This window comes from Varroa jacobsoni, unplaced genomic scaffold, assembly GCF_002532875.2.
Source record: "Varroa jacobsoni isolate VJ856 unplaced genomic scaffold, vjacob_1.0 scaffold_968, whole genome shotgun sequence".
Taxonomy (NCBI): domain Eukaryota; kingdom Metazoa; phylum Arthropoda; class Arachnida; order Mesostigmata; family Varroidae; genus Varroa; species Varroa jacobsoni.
In genome coordinates this window covers 24,448-48,060 of record NW_019213870.1, presented here as the reverse complement: position 1 = coordinate 48,060, position 23,613 = coordinate 24,448, and the positions used below count along the sequence as shown (strand labels likewise).

Sequence of the window (23,613 nt, the reverse complement as noted above, 5' to 3'; positions counted from 1 at the left end):
ATATAAATATTTCGGAATACAAACGCCACAAGGTCACTTTTTAGCTAGAAACCTGTCACGACTTCTAGATCAGATGGGCTCCAATCTTTTACAAGTTGAAACAACAAGCTGTATTGATGACGCTAAAGCTAAATATTTCCTATTTTGTTTGTTTACGTTATTTTCGTCAGCAGACAATCTAAACGTACCCAAATGTCTGTGTTGCCCGGTTCTCTTTTTGCTATACTATTTTGCTGCTGTTTTTATTATGGTTAGTAATATATTATTTCATTGGTTATTGTTATTAATAGTCAATAGTGGATTCAGGCTGGTTCTAGAACGGCTATCAGCCACGTACACAATGTACAGTATAGCCAAACAGCGAACTAGCGCGCTGTTGGATACTAGGCCATCCGTGGTCAGTTTACATTCTGCTATAGATAGATATCTAGCAACCTGTATGTATTTTCTGCGATTGGAATAGAGGTTCCCGTTTGCCTATTCCAAGTGGCCCTTGAGCTGCTTTCCGACACCACCTGCCGGAGCTTGAATGACAAGTAGTAACATGTCTACGGATAGTTTGTTATGGTGATTATCTGCCGATATGTTGCCGATCGCCATCAGTAAAACCATTGGATCTGTCTCTCCCATAAGAAGTAAATAAAATCTTTAGATTCCACGCTATGTTGGCTACTAAATTGTTTTCTATATTTGTAATGGAGACGACAATTCGCTTGTTTCAACACGATTGGATGTAGTAGCACCGTCTTGTGAGAAAAAAAAGTTTTGAACTCGGAGACTTTGAATTCAAGATGCGATATGGTTCTGGAATCAGGAAACATTAACCGGACTATATACGCCATTGCAGAGAACCGTCTTACAGATATAGCTAATCAGAAAAACACGGCTATGCGAGAGTAGTACATTTATAATTTATGATAATATAACGGGGATGGCTTAAGCGCGTACGAAGTTCAAATCATGTCGTATAGTTTGAGACCAAGGTCAATGTTAATTTATCTATCATGAATGATTTGGAAGACGGAAAACTAAGATAGTGGATGGCCAGATATTGGCGTACCGATGGCTTTGTTATACAAAGCAACCATTAGGCAGTCAGAGAGCTTAAAGCAGAAGTTAAGACAATAATGATATAGATAACACCCTTTTCGTATTGACATGATGAGAACATAAATCGAATACATATGAATTAGATCGGTGTCAATCCGTCGAATAGCGGGAACTCGATGTAACTCAATTCAGGATAGCAGCTTTCTTTAGTAGATCACTGGTTTATATATTTTGCTTGTTTTTCACCAGTATGTATTGAGGATCATTGATATTATGGTCAGGTTGGATGACAACTATACCAATGATTACTCACCAACAGTTATTACCTATTATTATATAGTGTACGGTAAGATTCCACAATCTGTTCATTATTTGAACAGACACATGATAAGAAACTACCAGCAGAAACATGCTACTTAGTATCTAACCATGTTAATTGTGTAGCTCGAACTCTAGAAATTGAAACATCGCTTGCGCGCGCAATCGCGGTATGGCAAAAAGCCCATTATAAAAAGGGCATCTGAGCCGAACAGAATCCTGCAGCTGTTCATTCGGAATCCCTCCCTCGACGGAATCCGCTGTCTTCAGTGAGGGGCAATCGACTGTGACCGTAAACTGTTCGCGTCATTTGCTTTTAAGAGAAGGATATCAGTATTTGCGTTGCGGAGTCACAAACACCATCACTCAATTAATTTCTATTAGTACGCTCATTACGATTTTCAATACAATTGTATATTACTGTAATTGTTGTAGGGTTTATCAGATAATATAGTTCATTGCAGAAGGGCGTCGTCAATCGCCACATTAAAGCGTCTGGGTCCTGTTCTGTGTGAGGTCATTTTGGACCATAAATCAAAGTAGATTGTTACGACTCTGGAGAAATTGATACATTAGGATACACATGGATTGTGCACAAGGGCACCAAGTGTTATTTATGGTTAAAAGTATTTATTATTTTGTTATTATCGTATTTTGCGTGTTTGTCTTTTTCGATTGTTTTTAAATTGTTTTAATACCGTGTCTCGTGACCAATAGGGTACCCTCCTTATTTTTATCTTGATTTTGTAAATAAAAATCATTGTTATCTAGACGTACTGCGTAAGATTCTTTATCGTATCTCCTCAGTCCATACTTTTTTTTTCTTATTATGGACATTCTCATTATATCTTGTTGATTTGTTATTACTGTTTTTTTCATAGGTATAAATTCATTCATTATTCGTTATGGAGTTTCTTTCTATTTACACAATGCGACTAGAACGCGTAAAAGCCGCCCGCCTCTGCCGACTCGGCGTAGCAAAAATCTTGTCTGTCCCAAGTACTATCATTATTTGCAGAACACCGCTCTTCGATTATAATCTATATGCAAAGAGGGCAAAGGAGGGGTTCTCGCAAAGAGCTTAGTTATGGCAAATCGGGTTTGCCCGCTGCGTAGCTTCCCTCGACCTTGGCTTTTGCTGCTGTCTTTCGTTTCTTTCGCTTTTCGTCGAATTATTGTATCGGAGAGGTCAGAAAACTCTGCGGCCAGTCACAATTTAGCTGTTGCTGAAACATCAACAGGGGATAGCAATTGTATGTATGACTTATGGCCCCAAGGCGAGATCACATGTCAAACCTCAACTCATCGCTGTACGAGGTTGACAAGGTCTCGGACTGTGTTATGCAGTTCGTCGAGGGTTTTTGCTGTTTGACTAACGTTATTATTAGTTGTTCCGCGCAGGGAGTTTCCTTGAGTTTCCAATCGGCTCATGAGTTCACGGAACTTGAAGCGTCCAGCAGGTGGAATGGTCTCCGAGTATGCTGAGCAGGTCGTGTGCAAGAGTTGCACCTGTGGAATGGATAATAGTAACGTAACTACGTCATTGTCTATGTATAATTTGCTTGGTGTACCGCAGAAATGTTTGGTTTGTGATTTCATCGACAATACTCAACTAAGCTCTCATAATGAACCGTCTAGACGTAACATAAAAATATTCTGATTTTCACACAATTCGAAACGCTTGGTTACTTCATCCTTTCTTATTAAAACCATATACAACTTCAACAGTTGATATCTTGCTCAGTGTACGTCTATCATACTTATATGGCTCATTTTTAGAATCTGCTCACCTTATCGGAAAGCTGTATAATGTGAGAAGAGGTGAGGGTGGTGGAGCTTTTGAGCGTGCCCACAGTCTGGGTGATGGCTGCAGATGTCTCGATAATCGAGGACTTGGTGTTAGCCACGCTTTCTCGATCGCCGGCCACAAGGGGAGCAGGCTTACTAGCCGGAAGGGGTGGCTTAGGCGCGAGTTTTTTACCACCGCCCACAGAGCCGATTCCTAGAACTGTCACAGTGAGTAACTATCTAACGAAGCTTGCTAACAACATGCATTGACTTTCAAACTACTTTCATTTTCTACAATAAACCAATATCCTTCAACGGTATTCATTAGATCATAATGAGCCCTGCAATAGTTACTTCATAGTCATATTCGTACATCATCTATTATGGCAATTTACTGACATAAAGAAGCTTACAAGTCTCGCGATTTTGTCAAAGAATTTATTATTACTACGGTTATTATTATTATTATTATTATTAGATATCTGCAAGCTTACCCATGGACTTGCTCTTGATGAGGGAGGGCTTGGTTGGGATGACGGGCTTTTCCGTCCCCTGGCTCTGAGTACTTAGTGCAGGCGCCCCTTCCGGAGTGCGGCCTTTACCTTTGACGTCTGTCGGAGGCTTGCCTGTCTTTAGGGTTTCAGGCCGCCCACCTCCGAGCTGTTGCCCTGTGCCTTTTTGGTTACTTCCCGGACTGATTTGACTACTGAGAGGGGAACTAGCGGCTACACTAGTTGAGTTGGGACTCGCGTGGAGACTGTTGTTAGGGTTCATCACATTGGGACTATTGGCGTTAACATTGACTTGGTTGTTGCTTGTTGTTCCCTCCCAGAGCTTCTTGAGGCTCGAGATACTCCCCGCGCTTTGTCGTTTTTCCTCTTCACCTGATGAATTTCCTGATGACGTTCGCCGCTCAACCTCACGCTCGATTCCAGATCCGATTCCGGCAGCTCCAGTCCCATTGCTAGCCGCCGCATTCCCATTGCGCACGTGCAGTTTCGGTGAGCTATTCTCTTGATTAAGCGCCTTAAGCTGCACGAGCGCATTTGTGCCTCCTTCAGCGGACTTTTTGGCAGCCTTTGCCTTAATGCTCTCAAAAAGCTCCGTAAAGAGGGGCGGTACTGTGGTTCCCGCTTCATCCATCTGCCTTTGAACCTGGGGATTGCTAGCGGCCACATGTCCGCTTCTATTCCGCTCTCGTTCCGTTTTACTGCTGTTATCCTGTTCTTTGTCTTTACGTTTTCTTTCCTCCTTTTCTCGATCTTTTTTGTCTTTCTTTTCTTTCTTTTTGCTTTCCTTATCCTTCGAGCTGCTGTTGCCATCTCCACCTTTCCCGGTGCTGGTGCTCGTAAAACTTACACTGACGCTAGTCTCTTCGCGCATCGAGTCTAGGTGGTCCACGCTTCCACTTTTGCGGGGCAGCTCGCTTGCCTTGGAAGGCGACTTCTTGATCGACCTTCTAAGGAACGACGAACCAAACGAGCTCAGACCACCCACAACACCACCACTACCGCTACTGCCGCCGGCGCCACTAATCGTTGTTGTCACTGACGTCGTGAGCTCTTCGGGCCGAGAATCGCGTTTCCATTTTTGATTCAGCTCCTCTGTAATGCCTCCGCCCTTGTTGTGGGTCAGGTCGGACTTCTGTCGTAGGAAGAACGGCGTTGCCAGGTTGTTGTCATCAGTCGCAAAGTTACAAACATTGCTGCTATTCGTGACATCGTGAATATTTGCTGCTGCTGGCGGCGGGGCCTGCCGCGACACCGAATAATGAACCATGTCACCAGATTTCGTTGGCGGCGGCGGTGCCGCGCCGTTCGGCACACCCGTGTGCAATCCATGCTGGCGTAAAGATTCAAGATACGCGCCAATGCGGGCATTCTTCGGCAAGGTACCATAACGGTTAATGGCCTTCTTCACATTCTGAACCTCCAAAGCCGCTATCTGCACCTGCTGTTCGTTGACCCTCCTCGGCGCAGCGCTTAATTTAAGTCCGCCAAGCGTTTGCTGTTGTGCATGTTGCTGTTGCATTTGCTGCTGTTGCTGCTGCTGGACCCGTAATCGCACCGGTTCCTCTTCATCGTTCTCGCACACCTTCTCCAGACTGCCAAAATTCTCCGTTGACGGCGTCGTTCCTTCATCTGGCACACACGAGCTGTCACGAAATGAACTCGTCCGTTTAGGTGGTGCCGGAGCTTGCTTCGCTTTGTTCGTTTTACCACGCATCTGTACGCTGCCTCCCTTCGATGGGGCGTTAGCACTTGGAAGTATGATGCCCATTTTGGCAACGGGCGACTCTTTCTTTGGCGTGAGCGGCATCGGGGCGATGTTTGCGGGCGGTGGCGGCAAATCTTCAAATTCGAAACTAGTAGAAGTGGTTTGCTGGTTCTCTAACTGACGCTCGACTTCTTCTTGGATTGACGAATGTTGGAACATATGCTCAAGCATTTCGAGAATCTCACGAAAACTTGGTCGGTCGGCTGCGTTCCATGACCAACACTTGCGCATTAGCTCATAGACACTTGACGGACATCCTGCAGGACAACCCATACGATAACCTGACTCGAGCATACGATAAACTTCCGAGAGGTCTACTCCCGGATACGGTGACATACCGTATGTCGCGATTTCCCAAAGTAGAATACCAAACGCCCATACGTCGCTCTTCGTTGAGAACTTGTTGAATGCCAGACCTTCGGGCGCTGTCCACTTAATAGGGAATTTCGCGCCCGCATGGGCTGTGTATGTGTCGTCGTCCCGCATCAGGCGAGCAAGGCCAAAGTCAGCCACCTTGATTAAATGGTTTTCGCCCACTAGACAATTTCGCGCCGCTAAATCACGGTGAATAAAATTGCAGCTTTCAAGGTAGGCCATAGCGGACGCTACCTGTGTGGCCATATGCATGAGAACGACGGCGTCCATACTCTCCGGCGATGACCCCCGTAGGTACTCTAGAAGGTTGCCGTGCGGCATGAATTCGGTGATGATGAAAAATGGAGGCTCTCGCGTACAAACTCCCATCAGTTGAACAAGGTTTGGGTGGCGCATTTCTTTCATGAGAGTTGCCTCTTCCATGAAGTCGTTCAATGCCATAGTGTCTTCTTTGAGCGTCTTAACCGCTACTGTAATATTGTGCCTCTTCCACGTAGCTTCATATACATCACCGTACTGGCCACCTCCGAGCTTGTGTTTCATTACAATATCAGTTCGGTCAATTTCCCATTCGTCCGGCTCTGGAGATAACGCGAACACTGCAAAGATTCGTCATAAGCAAGCAAAAGATACAGGTAAAAAGGCATGTTTCTGACAAGTATATTAGCTAGAGAAATGAACGATCAGATTCGGCCCGGTATACTTTAAAACACAGTACAAGAATCGGGTTTTTTGGAAAAAAAAATACGAAAAATAGCAGAGAAGCACATGCTAAAAAAATAGCGTATTGTATGGTTCCGTTGTTCCTTGTCATCACAACAAATCTATAATAACACTACATATTTTTAGTATTCACAACTTTTCAATTTTTGGGACAAACTAAGAAGCTCTCTAAAAGAGATATTGAATGTTTAAAACTTTTGGACGGAAGTGTCTAGAAATAATAATGTAGTCTTTGAAAATGCTTGGACTTTACGGGTAGAAGTCAGAGAAATTGAGCAAAATTCACCCTCGCAAAAGCCAGGACGGCAGTTTATCGACGCATCGCTTTCGTTTGACAAACCCGTCTCCTATTCGTCCGGGTCACAATGAACTAATATATATACATATATATATAAGCGTACACATTCAGCTTCGCAACTGTGATATTTATTTGTTCGTATATCACCTATATTATCGTAGAACTGTATGTAACTCATCCAAATGCAAATTACATCTCACAGCCATAGTCTCCTATGTTTTTCCCATGACAATATGTTAACAAAGTTCATATGTTTTTTCACCTAATAGTATGTCTTTTGTGGTTAAAACATTTTCTACTACTTACAAACAGTTACGCTTGTTACTCTTAGAAAATCTTAGTATGCTGCCTCGTTTATCTGTAAGACGGAGAAATCCAGTTGACAGATACTGATAGAGAAAGGCGGACGGTCTCCCGATGCTCTTCGATTGGGACGGAGCAAGAGCCGCAAGTGCTCATTTGCTTGAAATTCTCACTTGGCTTATTACAACATCAGATATCACTGATACGTGAAAAAGGATCCAGCTGCTCTCTTATTAACCGCTTGCACTCCGTACATCATCAGGAGCGTTAGGATTTTAAAAAGCGTCACGTCAGAAAGCATATGTCTAACATAAATTTTTCGCAACGAAAGGCCAACAAGCTAGAGTAACACGTAAATATTGCAAATTACATACGTCTCCCCATCTCACAAATAAACAAAATAGGTTAGAAATAATAGCTTAGCGAGCATTTTACAGGCATCGCCTTATCGTAACTAAGTTCATCGACGTTCTTTCAAACAATGGTTAAAAAATTGACAAATATTTTGCCAGGGCTGTCTCTGGCACCCGTTGCCCTTTAAGTGTTTCGAAATCAATATTGCAAAGGTGCATTAACAAAGTTGTACCATTTATACTGCAAGATATATGTTACCTAATACCCTGTTAGCCACGGCTATGATTAAAGGAAATTCGATTTATCGTACAAAAATGCTGTTTCTTATCCGTGACGCGTGGACCAATGTTCGTATGAAGAACATCTATGATAACTACTTTTCGAGCCATAATTTTATTGAATAGTAAAAAAGGGAGCTGAAAAGGGAGTAAGCAAGTGCTTCAACAAAACGATACTTACTGTTTCAAGGAGCATAGGTTACAAAAGGTTACTAAGTAGATTATGCCTCAAAAATGTAGTCATTTAAAAAATAAGTCAGCAGGTCGATAGCCATATAGGTGTTGCATCCGCTTCACACTGCCTTCACATCCGCCGTAACTGAGATATTATAAAAACATAGCAAAAATAGGTCATGTGGTATAATCAAAAGAACATTATGAATGCAAAATATTGTCTAAACATTCGTATCGTGTTTGCTGAAAAATAACTTAAAAATACATCCTCACATGGAAATATGCTTTATATCTAAGTTGCATGTTGCAGGACCATATGTGTATAACAATTATGTTAAGTTAAACTGCTCGTTTCGCTGACTGGTTCGTAAGCTGAAATATTTAATAGTTACAAGATAAACTTGACTTACCGAACTGATTTTTACTAACTAATTATAATTCTTACTATAATTCATTATATTTTTTCTATTTTTGCTTAATTTTTAATCACTGAATAAAACAAGGTAAGAATGAAATACTAAGGCTATCCTATTTTTCACAGAAACGACCTAGACGTGTGACATGTATCGTAGCGCATATGGCGCGGTCTTGGAAAAATTCGACGCATGTGTTACCTAATCCCCTGCCTCGAAATGTATTCAGTGTTTGGCTTTGAAGAGCACCGAACTTCCGAACCATCCCAAAAAAGTAAATGCATTTATCAATACTTTTCTACTTTTAGATTTTTTTCATTGCTAATTAGAATACTGCGAGCATTCTAACATAGTTTTTATATTCCTCCCGGAGGACTTAGAAAAAAAAAAGCGACATTTCAATTAATAACCTCGCTTCTACTTTTTAAAAATCACGTTACAATCGAACTGGCGATTAGATTTAACTGTTAATTTTAATCAAAAATCAAACTGTACAACGAACCAGCTGGTTTGTTCCTTTTTGGAGCAGGATAAAGTAGTTGCGTAATCAGTCCATCAGCCACGAGCGAATGATGATGAACGAGCTCTGCGAGAGTGTTGAAACGGCACTCTGATGTGACATACACCTTTCCTCGATTACTTCCCCCGGTACAACTGCTTCCAGTTACGTCCTCGTCTGACACGTTAATCCTAGAAAGTTTGAAAAAGGTTGAAGCATAAATCCTGGCCATAACCGAGAGCGGATCCACTAAACAAATATAACCTTACAAATGAGGCGTAATTGACATAAGATACCTACAAGCACTGAGATTCGTTGTGTACATCTCGCACTCGATTAGGAACAAATATCTGAAGTATTTCGTGGAGCTTAAGTCTTTATCTTCAAAACAACGCTTATAAAATTATAATAAATATGGGAAGGAAATAATCGTCTACCAGACGGAAAAGTAGGATCGATTATACATCGATCCAGCCTGGAACGATCTGCAAGTAGTGCAGAGTACATTTCAAAACATAGCTCAGTTTACTAAACAGTGCACTTTATTCATGAAGTACATATAGACATGTCAATAAAAATCTAAATGTGGATTGTTGAGTTGGGAATAACTGCGATACCCAGAAGCTCATGTTACTTCAATAACACAAAGGAGAGATGCACAGTGCCGCCCACCAATATTTTTACTAGGCTGAAGGAAAAACGTAACAGTGTCAACAGCAAAACCGCAAAAAAAAAGAAAAAAAATACCAAACTGAAGGAAGCAAGAGTGTTTACAAAAAGTACGGTATTTTAGGCTATGAAGATAAAAAAAAATATAGAGGCAATGCGGGGTCTAAATTCGAAAATCCTACGCGTCCGTATCCAGCTAGTGCAGCCACAATCAAAACGTCTGCGGCCATTTAGAGCTGACTACTGTAAACAGTTTTTATAAATGATCAATACTTGGAGCTTTTGCTATTACGGAAGTAGTATGCTAGTATATAAAAATGTTGTTGAACAATTAACTGGTATATACGTAGCTTCGCTTGTTATCGGATTATCGTTTCGCCAACTTTTCACTTGAATTGCGGTACGGTATCTAAATTGTCTAGCTTTGTTCCAAGGTTTACAACATGCTCGTCTCGAAATATCGTAGTGAAAAAAGCTTCGCAACAATTCTGCGATGAATACTGCTTATCATTAAACCTGATCTAGCAATCTCCTGTTTTTTTTTTTTGCTAATATGTACATTTGAATTTCGTCAAGTAAAGAGTTGGAGTGTAGTCATGCCGCTATGCTATTCTGAAGGTAAAAATTACTTTAAATTTCTATCAGTTGACAACAATGAAGTTATTAAGTATAGACTAACTAAACTGGTGTTCTTATTCACTTCTTCTTTTTCATGCTCAAACTGACCCAGCGGCACAAAAATAACCGCATTATTATTGCTATTATAAGCCCCTCACCGTTACCTAGTTATATGTAGTCTTTGCGAGGATTTATAAAGCACTGTAATAGCACAATATCTGTATAAGTTATTATAATTCAATCCGGTCTTTACGTAATTCCCATGCATGCAAGTCTACTCGACAAAAATCGTTGAGTTTGTATCTGTGTCACTGGTGGAATAGGTTACGCATTGACCCATCGAACTTAACTGGAAATGACCTCGGTTAGTACTTCACTGCAAGTCATTGGTCCATCGACAATACGTGGATGCTCTTACTACGAGGAGTACCAGCTATTCTGAGACTTGCTAAAAAAAAAAGATTAAGTTGAAGGCTTTTTCGGTGAGATCAGCTGCTACGATGCACCAAATAGGAAGTGTGGACACTGCAATGGTCGTAAACAGACGGACGAGAAGGTCCACACCTCGCAGAAGCATCAAGAGAGTTAACGATGATGTTGGCACCGTGTAAACTTATATAAGAAGGTCTCGAGTCCCCATTGAGGGACTTTTTGCAAACATGTTAAGTCTAAAAGCTGAAACCATTGTTCATTAGGGGGTGTCGACAGTATTTCGAGTGCCTAGCTATGTTTAATGATTCGGATATATACATTTAGATTTGGATTTTGTACAGACACAAATAGAGATTACCACTTGAAAAAATATTTGTATCTCTAAAACAAAAAATATTTTTAAAGTCAAAAATATCCGCTCTTGGCGTTCACTTTACGATGCTATATTACAATCGTTTTAATGTTGCCTAAATAAAAACAACCTTACCTTATAGAAGCATTTGTCTCACACATGCGTGTCAGGAGCTAGGTCACAGGCATTGAACGATTTAAATGCTAGCAAAATCTAATAGTTATCATATATCTATAGATTACTTGAAAAGCACATGAAAGGACAGAAGCAAAGTGGTATAGCTGCTTGGCAGGAACACATGACTTGCAGTTCAACCCCATGCCTCTACCCCTTTTCGAAAATTTCGAACATAAACCAATTTCTTATGCAGACAGCGGCATAAAATTACAATATATCCTGGCTCGAATATTCATTTAATGAAATAAGCAACATGAGGCCTAACAAATCCCCTTTTCTTTCTCCTATTGTTTTCTGAAAGTTCAAGATAATTGTTGAATGACGAATTGTTGGTAGTTCTGATGAGAAAAGGTATTTCTGGGAATAAAAGAACTGTAAACAACTAGTTGAATGGCGCACAGTGACTTCATCATATGCTACACGAACCTGTAATGGTAAACGCGGCCTTCACATCGAAGTGAGATCGACCTCTGCCCTGGACTCGACTCGCTTTCACGAACCAGAAAACTGCCATTAATGCCTGATGACAGCAAATACTCAGCGGCGTTCCGGGAGATCGGACCATGGTACCATGAATGTTTTTCCAGAGAGTTTGCAGGAGTAATATAGTTGGCAGGAACCCAGCCTACCTGTCCTGTACGTGATTGAGCCTCACACCATTCATTTGTTTTGTTGTAAGAGAGAACCTTGATCTGAAATAAAAATAGGTTCGGTTAATCTTTACTTTGTTAACATGCACTTTAATGGTTTGCAAATTTGCTGCTAACATCATTCCCAATTAAGATACTCAACTTAATTTGATTGCTGAATAAAACTGTTAACTTAAGATGAAGTTATTAATTATTATTGCTGTGTTAATAACTGTGTTACGTCCGCGATCTAATGTAAGCTGCATCCTATAACTACTAGAATACTACTAGTCGTTTTCAAGTAAGCAAGGATATACATAGAGATAACTAATTAAAGGTATTTCACTTCGACCGATACTTTAAGTTGTTAATCACCCAGGGAATATAGATGCAACTCTCAGTTTTCATAATTGACCGTCTTAGTTGCCTCTAACTCTTCAGCCCACAAAGTTTTCCGAAAACCTAATTTTATTATGGGTTTGTCTTTCCTGAACTCATTGTAGCCTACATTGACGCAGCGTTATGCACCGAAAATTTCGAATCATATGTTGCACAGAAGATCGGTGCGAGAGTGAAACGTGCGCCGTGCACATTTGCTATCAGGCTGCGTGCGTGCAGAATGCAGTCGTAAAGTTACGTTCTAATAGCAAGAGAAGGGTATGAGACCACCTTTCTTGAAAACAGTTGAATGTTCCACGTGAAATGCCGTTGTATCAACCGTGTGGTGAATTAACTGTGGCATTTATAGCTTTTTTCCGTGTGTAAATGGACTTAGGCTCATGTGTGACGAAATCGAATAAAACCCTGTCAATTTTACGCTCTTTTTTTCCAAGCCATAGATAATGCGATAATCAAGCAGTACTGGAAACAAAGACACTTAAACCCTCGATTACTGAATGCGCGATACCAGCTGTCTCTGTCTCCAAGGTAAACAAAATTCACGAAAAGTGACTGAGGATTGTGGATCAAACAGTATGATTATAGAGCGGGAATATTTTGTTTTTGTTCTCTCTAGCTTACTTAACTGGACCTGTTTGGTACGCTAAAAGTTCGGTACGCCAATCACTAGGTCGGTTCGTCAGGGTCTCCACCAACGGAGCAATATGCTTTTAAAAGCTGCTATTGCCAAACTGCATTTAAAAAGGTTCTACTTTCTATGAAGTATGGATGAAGCGAGTAATGCCTTCTTGCCGAATCGATTTGCCTAGTTTAATCCAGATATTTACGATAAGCTTTTGATGACTTTCGAATGCCATTAATCCAAAGTCAGATATCCGTCTGCAAATAATTTTCTCACATCATAAACGTTATGTACATACATGAGCTGCGTAAAATTGCGGCTATATCTATATTTTTATGAATATTTGCTCTGAGTTTTACCTGATCTCCTTTGGCAAGCGCGAGCTGGTTGTCCCCCCCAGCTTGGAAGTCGTATAATGCAACAAACACATCTGAGTCGGCTGAACTTGTAGGATCGTTGTCATCGAGGAGATTTTCCTTGGATGTCCATGAGGAGTTGGCCGTCACCCACAATTCGTCGGGTATTCCTCCCACCGGAGGTACGGAAGGCAGAGGCCGATGTTGAACGCCCAGTTGGTCACAGAAGAAGTCTGTAAAGAAAATTCAACACAGTCAACCTAAATAGCTAAACGGTTGTGTATGAGTAAAGTACCATTTGGGTCTACGGTTCAGACAAAAATAGGGTAAGTTAATAAGATTTCAAAATATGTGTCGCGTAAGGGGTTAAAGGTTATAACGAAAGTAAATTGTTAATCCCTAACACAAGGGACCGATAGCTTCTTTTCGCGAAATTAACTTCAAAACAAGCAACTCTAACTTTTTGAATCGATCGAAAAGCTTTTGCTGCCTATTACAATAACTGCACATTTATGAACTACAGATAATATACTGTTATGTTAATAAAAGCCGGATTCGGTTCTTTCGGATCAATTCGGATTAGTAATGGCAAACTGAACTACCCGTACTAACACAATCGTAGAGCAATCGAGCCTGTCTAGATGAACGAGCAGTAGGCGGAGTCTGTTCGCAAAGAGATAATAATGTTTACACAAATGGGGCTTTTCCTGTTGTTGTTATATCTGAGTAGCGGATCTGCAACCCCTTTAGACCATCAAGTGTTATCTCTTACCCCTTTTATTTCCGTTGTTCAAATGAGCATTTAATCGGAAGACGCACTTAACAAACATTAGTTAACCGTTACTGCGAAGTCTACTTTATACATATAAGAAAAAATGCTAAGTCCACATCAGCAACGAAAACAGTAATCTTCGCTGCACCCTTTGTCTATTCATAATAGCTATTTGCCACACGTCGAAAACATGATAGTTTATAACACGTCGTATGCGTCAGGGCGTCTGCTTACTGCATCCGTATCATCGACAAAGCCCAACTAAGTAATACTTCTTGCAGTTTTATTAAATACGTTTTCCCTTACGCCACCTTCCTGCCCTCTCTCTTGCAGTGTCACTATAATTACATATGGTATGATATTTTGTTAATGCTTATTCAACGTGCGTTTCTCGTCGTAGAAACACATAACGATTCAAACTGGGAGGTGAAGCAGTAAAATCGAGCTGTAAATTATCAATGTCATAGTTAACTTCTGCCAATGACAAGAGGCGCGTTTCCGAGTTCTACGTACTTTCCTTTCGTTCTGGCTTATATATATCGTTCCCATAACGAGAAGGCTCGTCATCGTCTGCTCCGTAACGGTTGCGCGCGTTCATTTTGCAAACAACTTTCAGAGCTGTGTACATGGACGAGAAGGCGGAGGCACACCACGACGTCAATATTCAAATCACAGTGGCAATAGCCGAAACAGCAGTAAGTACCCGAAACTAAAACAATGACCATGTCATTTTTACGATCACATGGAAATAGTCTATGAACGTCTAGGCGGAGCGCTTGTCCCCCTGTGGCCGTTACTTTCTGACTACAGATCGCCATTGACTATTGGTTCAGGCAGTCTGGAGGCCCCGGCGTTGGCTGTAAACGCGACTGGATAACCTTCATTCTCTTAGGGTGCCCTATTAATCGTACTCTTGGAAGGCAATAATTATTGTACTAATATTTTCGGCTAAAACGGTGTTTAACAAGAGGACGTGACATTCCAAATTCGATTTTTTTCAGTCTACTAATATTTATTATAATATAAGGTCCATTCTAGCAAATGCATAGGATTGCATTGAGTTGATTGGACAGGTGGTACTTAGAATAAAAAAGACTAGGGATGTTTAGCTGATCTGGTGATCTCCTCTCCTCTCGGTATGAGTAAAAATAACCACTACATCTAAAATTCTGGAAGTAGCAAACGTATACTACTGCTAACACGTTGGTAGAACTCTAGCCGACTACATTAACACATTTTAGCTCGACTTGCTGAAACTCGTCGTGTTCGTGCGGTGTTCTAGTTTTTATGGCCTTTCAGTAAGTTTTGTAAATCAAAGACATTTTTTTCTAAGTAGAACATTCGCTTGCGAAATGCTATAATAGCGATCCTTGAAATTAGCTACCATTCGGGCCAATCAAATTAGAAAAAGGGACTTAACCTAATTCATGGATAAGAAGAACGCTTAACGATAGTTGTGCCTAAACCACAGACATTTGCGGTGCCTGACTGCATTACGATCCTTATGTGGAATTGATGACCAGCTGACTCAATTAATTATTGAAAACTATGCTTTTTTAACCGCTCGTGCACATGCCAATCTGAAAGTGACCGACGCTTTTTATTTATGCCTAGAGACAATGTATTTTACACGTATACAGACCAGCCGCAACCACTATGCTATGCAGTAAAGCAATCTGGTAGAAACAGAATCACAATTTGAAAAAAACTATCAAGGAAACTAAGCTTGTCCTCATTTGCACGGATAATAGTTTGTTGAATTATGAATCATAACATATATATCCCCGCCAGAAAACACACGCGAGGATATGCTAATGCTTGAACAGTAGTAAAGAGCATCATTAGAAGTGAACGAAAGATGTCCGTGCAATGTTAAATTTACAACTGGGAATTGCATTATTACTTTAAAAACCACTCCTATTAGCTAAGATCAACATAGGCCTCTTGGCACTTATTAACTTAAACACATGTGCCTATATACCTATCAAAATACTAGCAAAATTGACCTTTTCCTTCACTCGGACCAGCCCTATTTTTTATTGATTAGTGCAACGAGCTCACCACATGTTTAACGTTTTATTTATAGGAGTCGAGCCGTTCTGTCGCAAAAAAGCTTGTTTTTTCTTTTTTATCTCTTTGAAAAGTTTGTTGCCCTCTTACCAATATACACTCAAAATGCGTACACTTGTATATCACACAAGATATTTAAGATCGTTATTGAACGCCACTTTATTGCCAGCAACCATGAACCGTTCCCTAACATTTCCCAGAAAAACATATCACACTGCCAAAAAAATATGTCACATCTGGGAAAAATAACTGCGAGGTTATTCGAGTTAAAATGTAATATAATTTACGTGCACGCTACAGGTTAAACCCTATCCCGTAGCTGTCTCTCTTCTTGCCTGCCTTGTATATAACCTCTATGGCAAACTGAGCCTGTTGAAAGTACTATGGGTAAGTAAGCTATATATATATATATACATGGGTTAGGGTACCCAAGTTCAAACAAATTTTGTTAGGCTGGTTGTCATAGAGGATATTCGTTTGCCTACTGTTTTCAAACTTTAAATTAGAAAAAGACCAACTTGTATTAAAACATAACAACACTGTGACAAAAAAAGCTGTACGGCGTTTTCTTTAGTTTCCTCTGTTATGCAATGTTTTCACGTTGGACAATCCCCCGCCAACCTTAAACACATCTTTTTTTGCTCGTAATCAAGGCTTTCGACATTCTTATGCGGCTTCTGAAAAATCCGTGAAAAATATGCACAAAACAAACCTAAAGATCCTCAGTTGAGTTTAGGTTTAATGGTTCGAAAATTAATCAAAATGACCCATAAAAATTGTTCTTAATATAACCCAGATATTCTTTATAAAAATCATCGGCGGTTTGGAAAGCAGAGCATTAACTAAAAATTGTTTCTCCCAAATAAGTTTCAACGGCTAGTCTTCTTAAGACTTTTCTTGATTTTAGAAACTACGAGTTATTAGTTTAATACATCTAGCATATTTATCAGACATAACAAACACGGGAACAGCGTCTCACAATTTTTCGAGAAAAAAATGTACAACTAGGTGTACTATAAGCTTGGACTTAGTTGTTTAACTTGCAAAAACCACTGACAATTGTAATACATATGTATATATACCTAGATCCCAAAAATTACAATTGACTTCAGATCAAAGTGGAACTTGAATTATCGTAAAGAACATTTTAAGATATGACTATCGTGATCATGATAATGAATACGCTTATCAGCAATATCCATATAGCAAGAATCTTTATCAACGAGTTAGTCAATAAAGGATCGAACTAACTCGTCGAACACTGCCACCCTTCGTTGGCTCATATCAGAAAGACTCTGACGAAATTACAGATATTTAGAATTCATTACAGAAAAGTTTTATCCCACAGTAAAATTACACATTTCAACCAATGGTCTATAACTGCCAAGTAATTTGTCTATTTGTTAACCTCTCGTACGCCCTACTGGGGTTTGTGTTGCCCAAGGCCTATTATAAAAAGAATAATAATAATAATAACACTAATAAATAAAGTTTGTCAGTTCTAACGCACATGTTAATCTGCACCCTACCACCTCGAGACTGAATAGTATTTCTATAGGCATATCAAAGCCAAAGTGCATCATATGGACAGATGTCTTAAGTTCAGAGTGAGAAAAATATAGAGAGCATACGTATTAACAGAAATATTATTAAAAGTAAACCTACATTTCATATCCCCGCAAAGAGTAACTTTTCTACAGTCTGGAAATTATTTTGTCAACGATTCATTCACGCCATTACGGCAATATGTACTACCCACAAATATAAATGTCTTGCATGTTCATTTAATTTCCCGCAGAATTAAAGCCTGTTGCCGTTTTTCCATCCAGTCAAAGGATTAATTTACAGCGATGTACTAGAACAAAGTCGTAGTGCTAGTAGCAGTCGTTCTCCAGAAAAAGTTCGATTTTCTATTACATAACACACATATACACACGCACCCACAGCAGCACAGAGACAAAACCGAAAAAATAACAGCGGGAGCTGAACGGGACTTTGTGAGTTTACCCACAATTCCTAGCTATAAGTTGTCGAGTTGATGATAGCCTTTGGTTTGTGGAAACGGCTGTGGGCAGTCGCTGTTCTCTAGAAGAATGTAAGCTGAAATAAAAAGAAAAAAGTGCGAAGTATGCTTATACCCCTGTACTTATTCTGCGTCATAACGGGAGTCTCGGCTCAGTTAAGTTGAAATCGGGGATCCGAGCGATACATAATAGAACACAGACAAAGAAAGAAGCCTGGGAAACTCCCTTTTCCCGCCACCCTCGGAAACTAACTCAAGCGAACTGAAAGTAGAAACAAGAATCGCTAACCGCTTCTTTTTCAACGTCATCGCTATTTTGCTGCCAGTTGGTCGAGGATCTCAAGGCTCTATAAGGGCCTATAGCGACAACAGTGGGGAGGGCGTAACTCAAAAAGACCGATGGAATCGATCTCTAGCTATACAAACAACCGGAATAAACCCTCCGCACTTTTAAGGCCCTCCCTGTAGAATACCAACAGGACCGGCGTAAAATGGGTAAAGCTGGGACAGGGGCAGAGAAAGGTTTTAGACGATAGATTCAGAGATTACATAGACGCTTCTACCGCTGCTGTCTACTTCTTCTACTCCTGGAAAGGATGATAAGCAGACAACGCCTAGCGAAGACTACGTACGCTAGACGACAATAAGCTGGTCCTACTGGCCCACAAGTAAGTTCCCTCCCTTTGCGGAACTACCAAGTGCCGAACGTCGTGCCATTTCATTATCAATTCGATGACTACCACTACTGCTGTTGTCATGATCAGCGTCTGCGAGGTTTCTCAGCGCAGGGAGTTCCGGGAGAGAAAGGACATGGTTTAGTGTGTTCCTATGTATTTTGACGGCCAGCCGCGGACTACGCGAGCTGCCTTTTAGGTCCTAGGTCGATGGGCATCACGGTCAAGATAAGCGGATAGGCGAGTCTCAGAAGTGGCATAGTGTAGAGCTACTTTGCTGCAGCTGGCAGAAAGAAGCAGACCAGCCAGTCGAGCAGAAGTATGTCTCCTGTTTGGTAACGGAAACAAGAAAGGAGCAAAAAGTAACTGTCGAATAAGTACACAGTTCCGTTCGGTTTTCGCGCTAGGCCGCGAAATGCTCAATGAAAAGAAGGATGCAGTTTATTTCAGTACTGATTGTATCACCAGGTACTAAACCCCCACTAGAGGAGCGGAGCGAGCACTTAAGGTCTGTGTATGACCAACTTGGATGCGATTTTCTCATTTTGTTTTGTGAAGTCGCAAAATAAAAGGGAATCCAGGTAAATAGTTTAACCTCGAACTAAAGTCAACTGCGTTGTGATCGATTTAAGAAATCCTCATGTATTTTAGAAGTAGTAATAATTAGCAGCTAAGATATAGCCAGATCAATAATAATTTGATTTGATAATGTTAATGTAATAGAACAGCAACGTTTTATTACATTAGAGTTAGTGAACGGTTGCTCTTCGCAGGCCTAACTTTGTTTTGATTTTTATTTCAACCCAGATATGATAATAAGTGCTGCTTGATTCGCAGAGCTCGGACATAGCTTGCTTATATTCGACATACATAAGAATCTTGAAATTCAGTTACAATCGCATAAAATCCAGTGCTGTCGTCAACAAATCGGGTCAAGTACCTTTCTTCGCCGAAAATAGCCATCGAAAGGGCACAGTCTGCTTCGGGCGTGTATCTCTCAGCTGGTGTTACCAGCATTCCCTTTGATACTTTGATCACATGACAGACGCCTAACTTCTTCGCTTGGAAACTTGTAGAAGGCATAAAATATAGATATCGGCTGGGAATTCTTTGTTGACATCCCATTAATTTTGATCTTTTCCTACGAGTGGGGCTTACAGCGATACGATTTTGCCCTTGCGGATAATTCCAAACAACTATAACAGTAACATGTTAGCCGTATCCTTATACGAAAGTGATGCTATTATTAACCGTAGCTTCATACATGGTAGAGAGACATGTGCATATTTAGTCGTATTCTCGTGTAAATGCGATGGAATTCTAGCTGATTCGTACTAATTAAACCTTTCCAAATAAACCATAAACAGCTGGTATATAATAAGACAATAAGAGATCAACTGGTAGATGTGCCTGACGAACAGTTAGATTGGTTCTTAGAACAGCATTGGGTATTTAATACGAGATGGCTTTTGTGTGAAAATTCGAGGCACTTGTATTCTTGCATAAAACTTCAAAATAGTCATAATGTTCATAAAGCTTACAAACACATTTTGTTGTTGTAGTGTATGCATACAAAACATCCCTATACTTTTTCAAAAGTTACCTTCGTCGCTCGATATTAATTGGCTAGTTGGCTGATGTGTCAAACACGGTGTCAGACTCGTTTTCTGCATTTTCCTTATGTGATTCCCGACGCGTCGGTAATGTGACGTACGTTCGTCGTACATGCGTAGTTATTGGGCTACGATAGATTTATAGAATTATGCCGACTCAAGTGCGGCGGTGAAATAACCTCTGTCCGTCTTCTCAATAGCTGCAACGCACTCTTTCGCAAATAGACAACTTAAACACGATAATCAAGGTCACGAATGGCACCCAGTTTTTTACGGCAGTGAAGCCTGGTACTGATTGCAACTACTGTATAGGTGCACAATTTTGTGTTGTAGTCACAATGGTATTCTGGCATTTTGCTATATTGTACCCCAAAATAGACCCGATATGGTTCAAACAGGTAGATAAGCTAAAACGCGTAGTGATTTTCAAATCGCTATCCGTTAGCGCTATCTTCAAACAGCGTTTGGCGCAAGAATGTTTGTAAGATAAGCCCAGCTTTCTCTATATCACGTTCCACTCTTTCAACTAATGACCGAATTATGCTACTGGCGAGCTACGCAGATTTGATCTTAACCAACAAAAATACGTAATTGACAACTGAACAAAAATTTAAAACTGCAATATGGCAGGAACTATTATTACTGCTACTATTATTACGCTGCTATATTTTTCAGCTTCGAATCACAAGTCCTTCGGAACCCATACCAATCCTTTGTCCCATATTTGTATGAATACTTCATATACCGATGGGTTCTCCAAATGACCCACGAAAACTAAGTACACCATTAAACATTCATGCTGAAAAGTAAGCTAAATTAATTCTACTGCATCTGCTGAAGCGTATTCACTAATTGAGGCGAACCTTCGATTTGAAAAGGAAGCTTTTCGGCCTAAGCTTATCTGTGTCAGGTATTTTAGATTACGACTCTGCTGATTCTGCCTACTCAAATTTTATACACAGTCTGCTTAGCAAGGTGGCCCACAATATCGAGCAATAGAAGCTTATTTTCGTCTTGATCAGAACTGTACTGTAGAGTAGGTAATAAAAGTAGCATAGGATTAGAAAGGTCAGAACCAACACCGACAATACAACGAATACAAATGGCAGTTGCGCTAGACTACATCAGCTCGCCCTTTTATGCACCTAGCTGGAGCCTATCTGTCTTAGCTTGCAGCTTCTTCTTGCACTAATTATACGCCAAATCTAGTAAGAGCCAGCGCTGTAGCACGTAGAATCAAATTATCTCCAATAGCACTTGCCCTGTACGTGACGCCGATTTACTAAAGTAGTTATTCGTTGTTTGCTTTACAAGGAAAAAATGTAAAGCAAAAAGAAAGACAAGACCTAACAGAATAAAAAACAACCCTGTTAATATGTTCTTTTATACATCAAGATCTGGGCTTTGCTTTTGTTGCTATTGCTGCCAGCATACTCTTCCTATGCATTTCCGCTCTATCGATCACCAGCGTTCCAACACGAAGACATGATTTAGAAATCGATAATGACAACGGCCCTCAAGTGGCCCCGCTAATGATAAACAGACCACAACAACATGGCCAACGTTGGTGGCAACAGCAGCTCGAGAAAGATTCGCCATTTATTTAACTGAGAGAGTGAGCGACACCATCAGCTCGCTACAAATTACCGTGGTTACTTTTTTAGTTAGTTGGTTGATACCCAAGTGACTTCGCGCAATCTGTTCGTGTATGCCCGTCGCATCATCTACTTCTCGAACTGTAATTTTTCGCCCCGTTTATTTAATTCTGTTGCTTGCGTTCATTTCGTTTAACATCCAATAGCTAAAGCAGGCTTAATATGCACACGTTATAGTGTCAGCAAGACTATGATAACTACATCGCTGCAATGAAGTTCTGCTCGTTTGTCGTCTTCCCCTTTCTCTCCTTTTTAACCTTTTCGAACTCTGCTTTTTGCTGTCTCTCGCATTTTGTGACTTTGGCCAATCAATGTTATGTGCGTAGTAGTTACAGTAGGATTGTACACCTTGCCGTCACGGAAAAGCGCGCCAAGTAAACATTCACAGAATAAACGATACAGATTTACTGTTTTTTCCCTATAAGTTAAACAAAACCTAGCTGCAATTTTCAATAACAGGGGTAAAATCATGTATATTTAAGTTAGATACGCTACCGGAAATTACAGCCTGAAATCTTTTGAAATGTAGGCTTTTCATGAAAATATAGATTTGCTATGGCATAGCATGGTTTCGATAAAACAAACATTAATTATGTCGTTCAGTTATAGTTACTCTCTGATACGCACTGTTAAATCTTGTACTGAACGTATGTGGTCCCTTTGAGATTGTTTTTCAACTAGAAGTAAGCAACTAAGTAGTGTATAATTTGATGAACTAGAGCTGCATCCTTTGTACATAATGACAATAAGTGGCGCAGAGTTTTCCGAGTTTGTCGAATGTTTTTACTTGCTGCTGTAATCGTGTCTACAAGAGACCAGTGTTTGTTATTAGGAGCCGATCGACTGAAACCTGTGTCGCAAATTGTTTAAGAGTAAAATGGCTGACCACTTAATGTAAACAACGTTTTTATTTCTGGTTATCTACGGCTTTTTCGAAGTAAATGTCATATTTTCTGTAGGGTACACGCCCTCAAATACATGATACATTGGGGTTGTAGCTGCCGATGAGAATTACTTTGAAAATTGTTGCATACCTAGTTTCTAGAGACCCACTCATAATTCTAGATGTATAAAACATTAACTAATATGCGCCCATCAATAGATCAAGCGCTGGCAAACGGTTGAATAATCAAGAGAAATAACTAATTTCTGTATAACATAGTTTACCAACAACACCGAATTTTCTATGTGATCTAGTGTCATTTCAATGACGTTACTTATAGAATCGTCTGAAAAAGTACATCGCATAGCACTGTATCTCGACTCCACCAAATGAAGAAAAGAGGTTCGAAAGGAAAAAATTACTATGGTTGCGGCCAGGCCAAATTGCAGTTTCTTCAGAGCGCCGGAATTCACAGGCGAAAAAGAGTCACGATTGCCGCTTAGCAAAAAAGATAGCAACTAGAGGCAAATACACATCTGGACAACGTCGGTTGTCTGATTTGGTCCGGTGGCAATGGCTTCCCCATACCAACCAGTCAGACTCAGACAGACCGCCACGGGTCGTTCGTCCTATGCTGTTTCATAGCCCGACGCGCCATTCTTTCCCATTGCATCCACCCAAGCTCAAGCACACACACTACTTCGTCCAAGAACGTACACCGCAGGTTCGTCTTCAGCGACACAACGAACTGGACTGCGACCCGGCCAACAACGACAGAGCGTTGGCCAAACGAAAAAGGGTCGACTCAACTTGCTTTCG

At 40.5% G+C, this 23,613-nt stretch overlaps 3 protein-coding genes across 10 annotated transcripts in view; 2 read left to right on the top strand and 1 right to left on the bottom strand.

The window, feature by feature from the left end:
• LOC111265398 (thymidine kinase, cytosolic) overlaps positions 1-11,065 on the top strand; it is a 22,770-nt gene extending 11,705 nt beyond the window's left edge. For 2 of the 4 annotated variants that reach the window (XR_002683458.2, XR_002683457.2), the window contains 2 exons: positions 8,480-8,625; positions 10,461-11,065. The gene's annotated coding sequence lies outside the window, so the exon portion shown is untranslated. Of the gene's footprint in view, positions 1-463; positions 664-8,479; positions 8,626-10,460 lie in introns of those variants that run through there. The other 2 variants (XR_002683456.2, XM_022842038.2) reach the window with 1 other exon arrangement.
• Positions 1,132-23,613, bottom strand: part of Abl (tyrosine-protein kinase Abl) — a 31,192-nt gene continuing 8,710 nt past the window's right edge. The window contains exons 1-7 of one of the 4 annotated variants that reach the window (XM_022842019.2): positions 13,877-14,028; positions 13,108-13,337; positions 11,525-11,790; positions 8,854-9,041; positions 3,651-6,407; positions 3,159-3,376; positions 1,132-2,877 (exon numbers count right to left, since the gene is read on the bottom strand). In XM_022842019.2, the coding sequence (XP_022697754.1) occupies positions 2,671-2,877; positions 3,159-3,376; positions 3,651-6,407; positions 8,854-9,041; positions 11,525-11,790; positions 13,108-13,337; positions 13,877-13,934 (3,924 nt within the window). In that variant the 5' untranslated portion in view covers positions 13,935-14,028 and the 3' untranslated portion in view covers positions 1,132-2,670. Of the gene's footprint in view, positions 2,878-3,158; positions 3,377-3,650; positions 6,408-8,853; positions 9,042-11,524; positions 11,791-12,102; positions 12,235-13,107; positions 13,338-13,876; positions 14,029-23,613 lie in introns of those variants that run through there. The other 3 variants (XM_022842017.2, XM_022842018.2, XM_022842020.2) reach the window with 3 other exon arrangements.
• The window catches only part of LOC111265396 (delta-sarcoglycan), a 33,038-nt gene continuing 23,715 nt past the window's right edge, over positions 14,291-23,613 (top strand). Inside the window, exon 1 of one of the 2 annotated variants that reach the window (XM_022842022.2) lies at positions 14,291-14,571. In XM_022842022.2, the coding sequence (XP_022697757.2) occupies positions 14,503-14,571 (69 nt within the window). In that variant the 5' untranslated portion in view covers positions 14,291-14,502. The remainder of the gene's footprint in view (positions 14,572-23,613) is intronic. The other variant, XM_022842023.2, reaches the window with a different exon arrangement.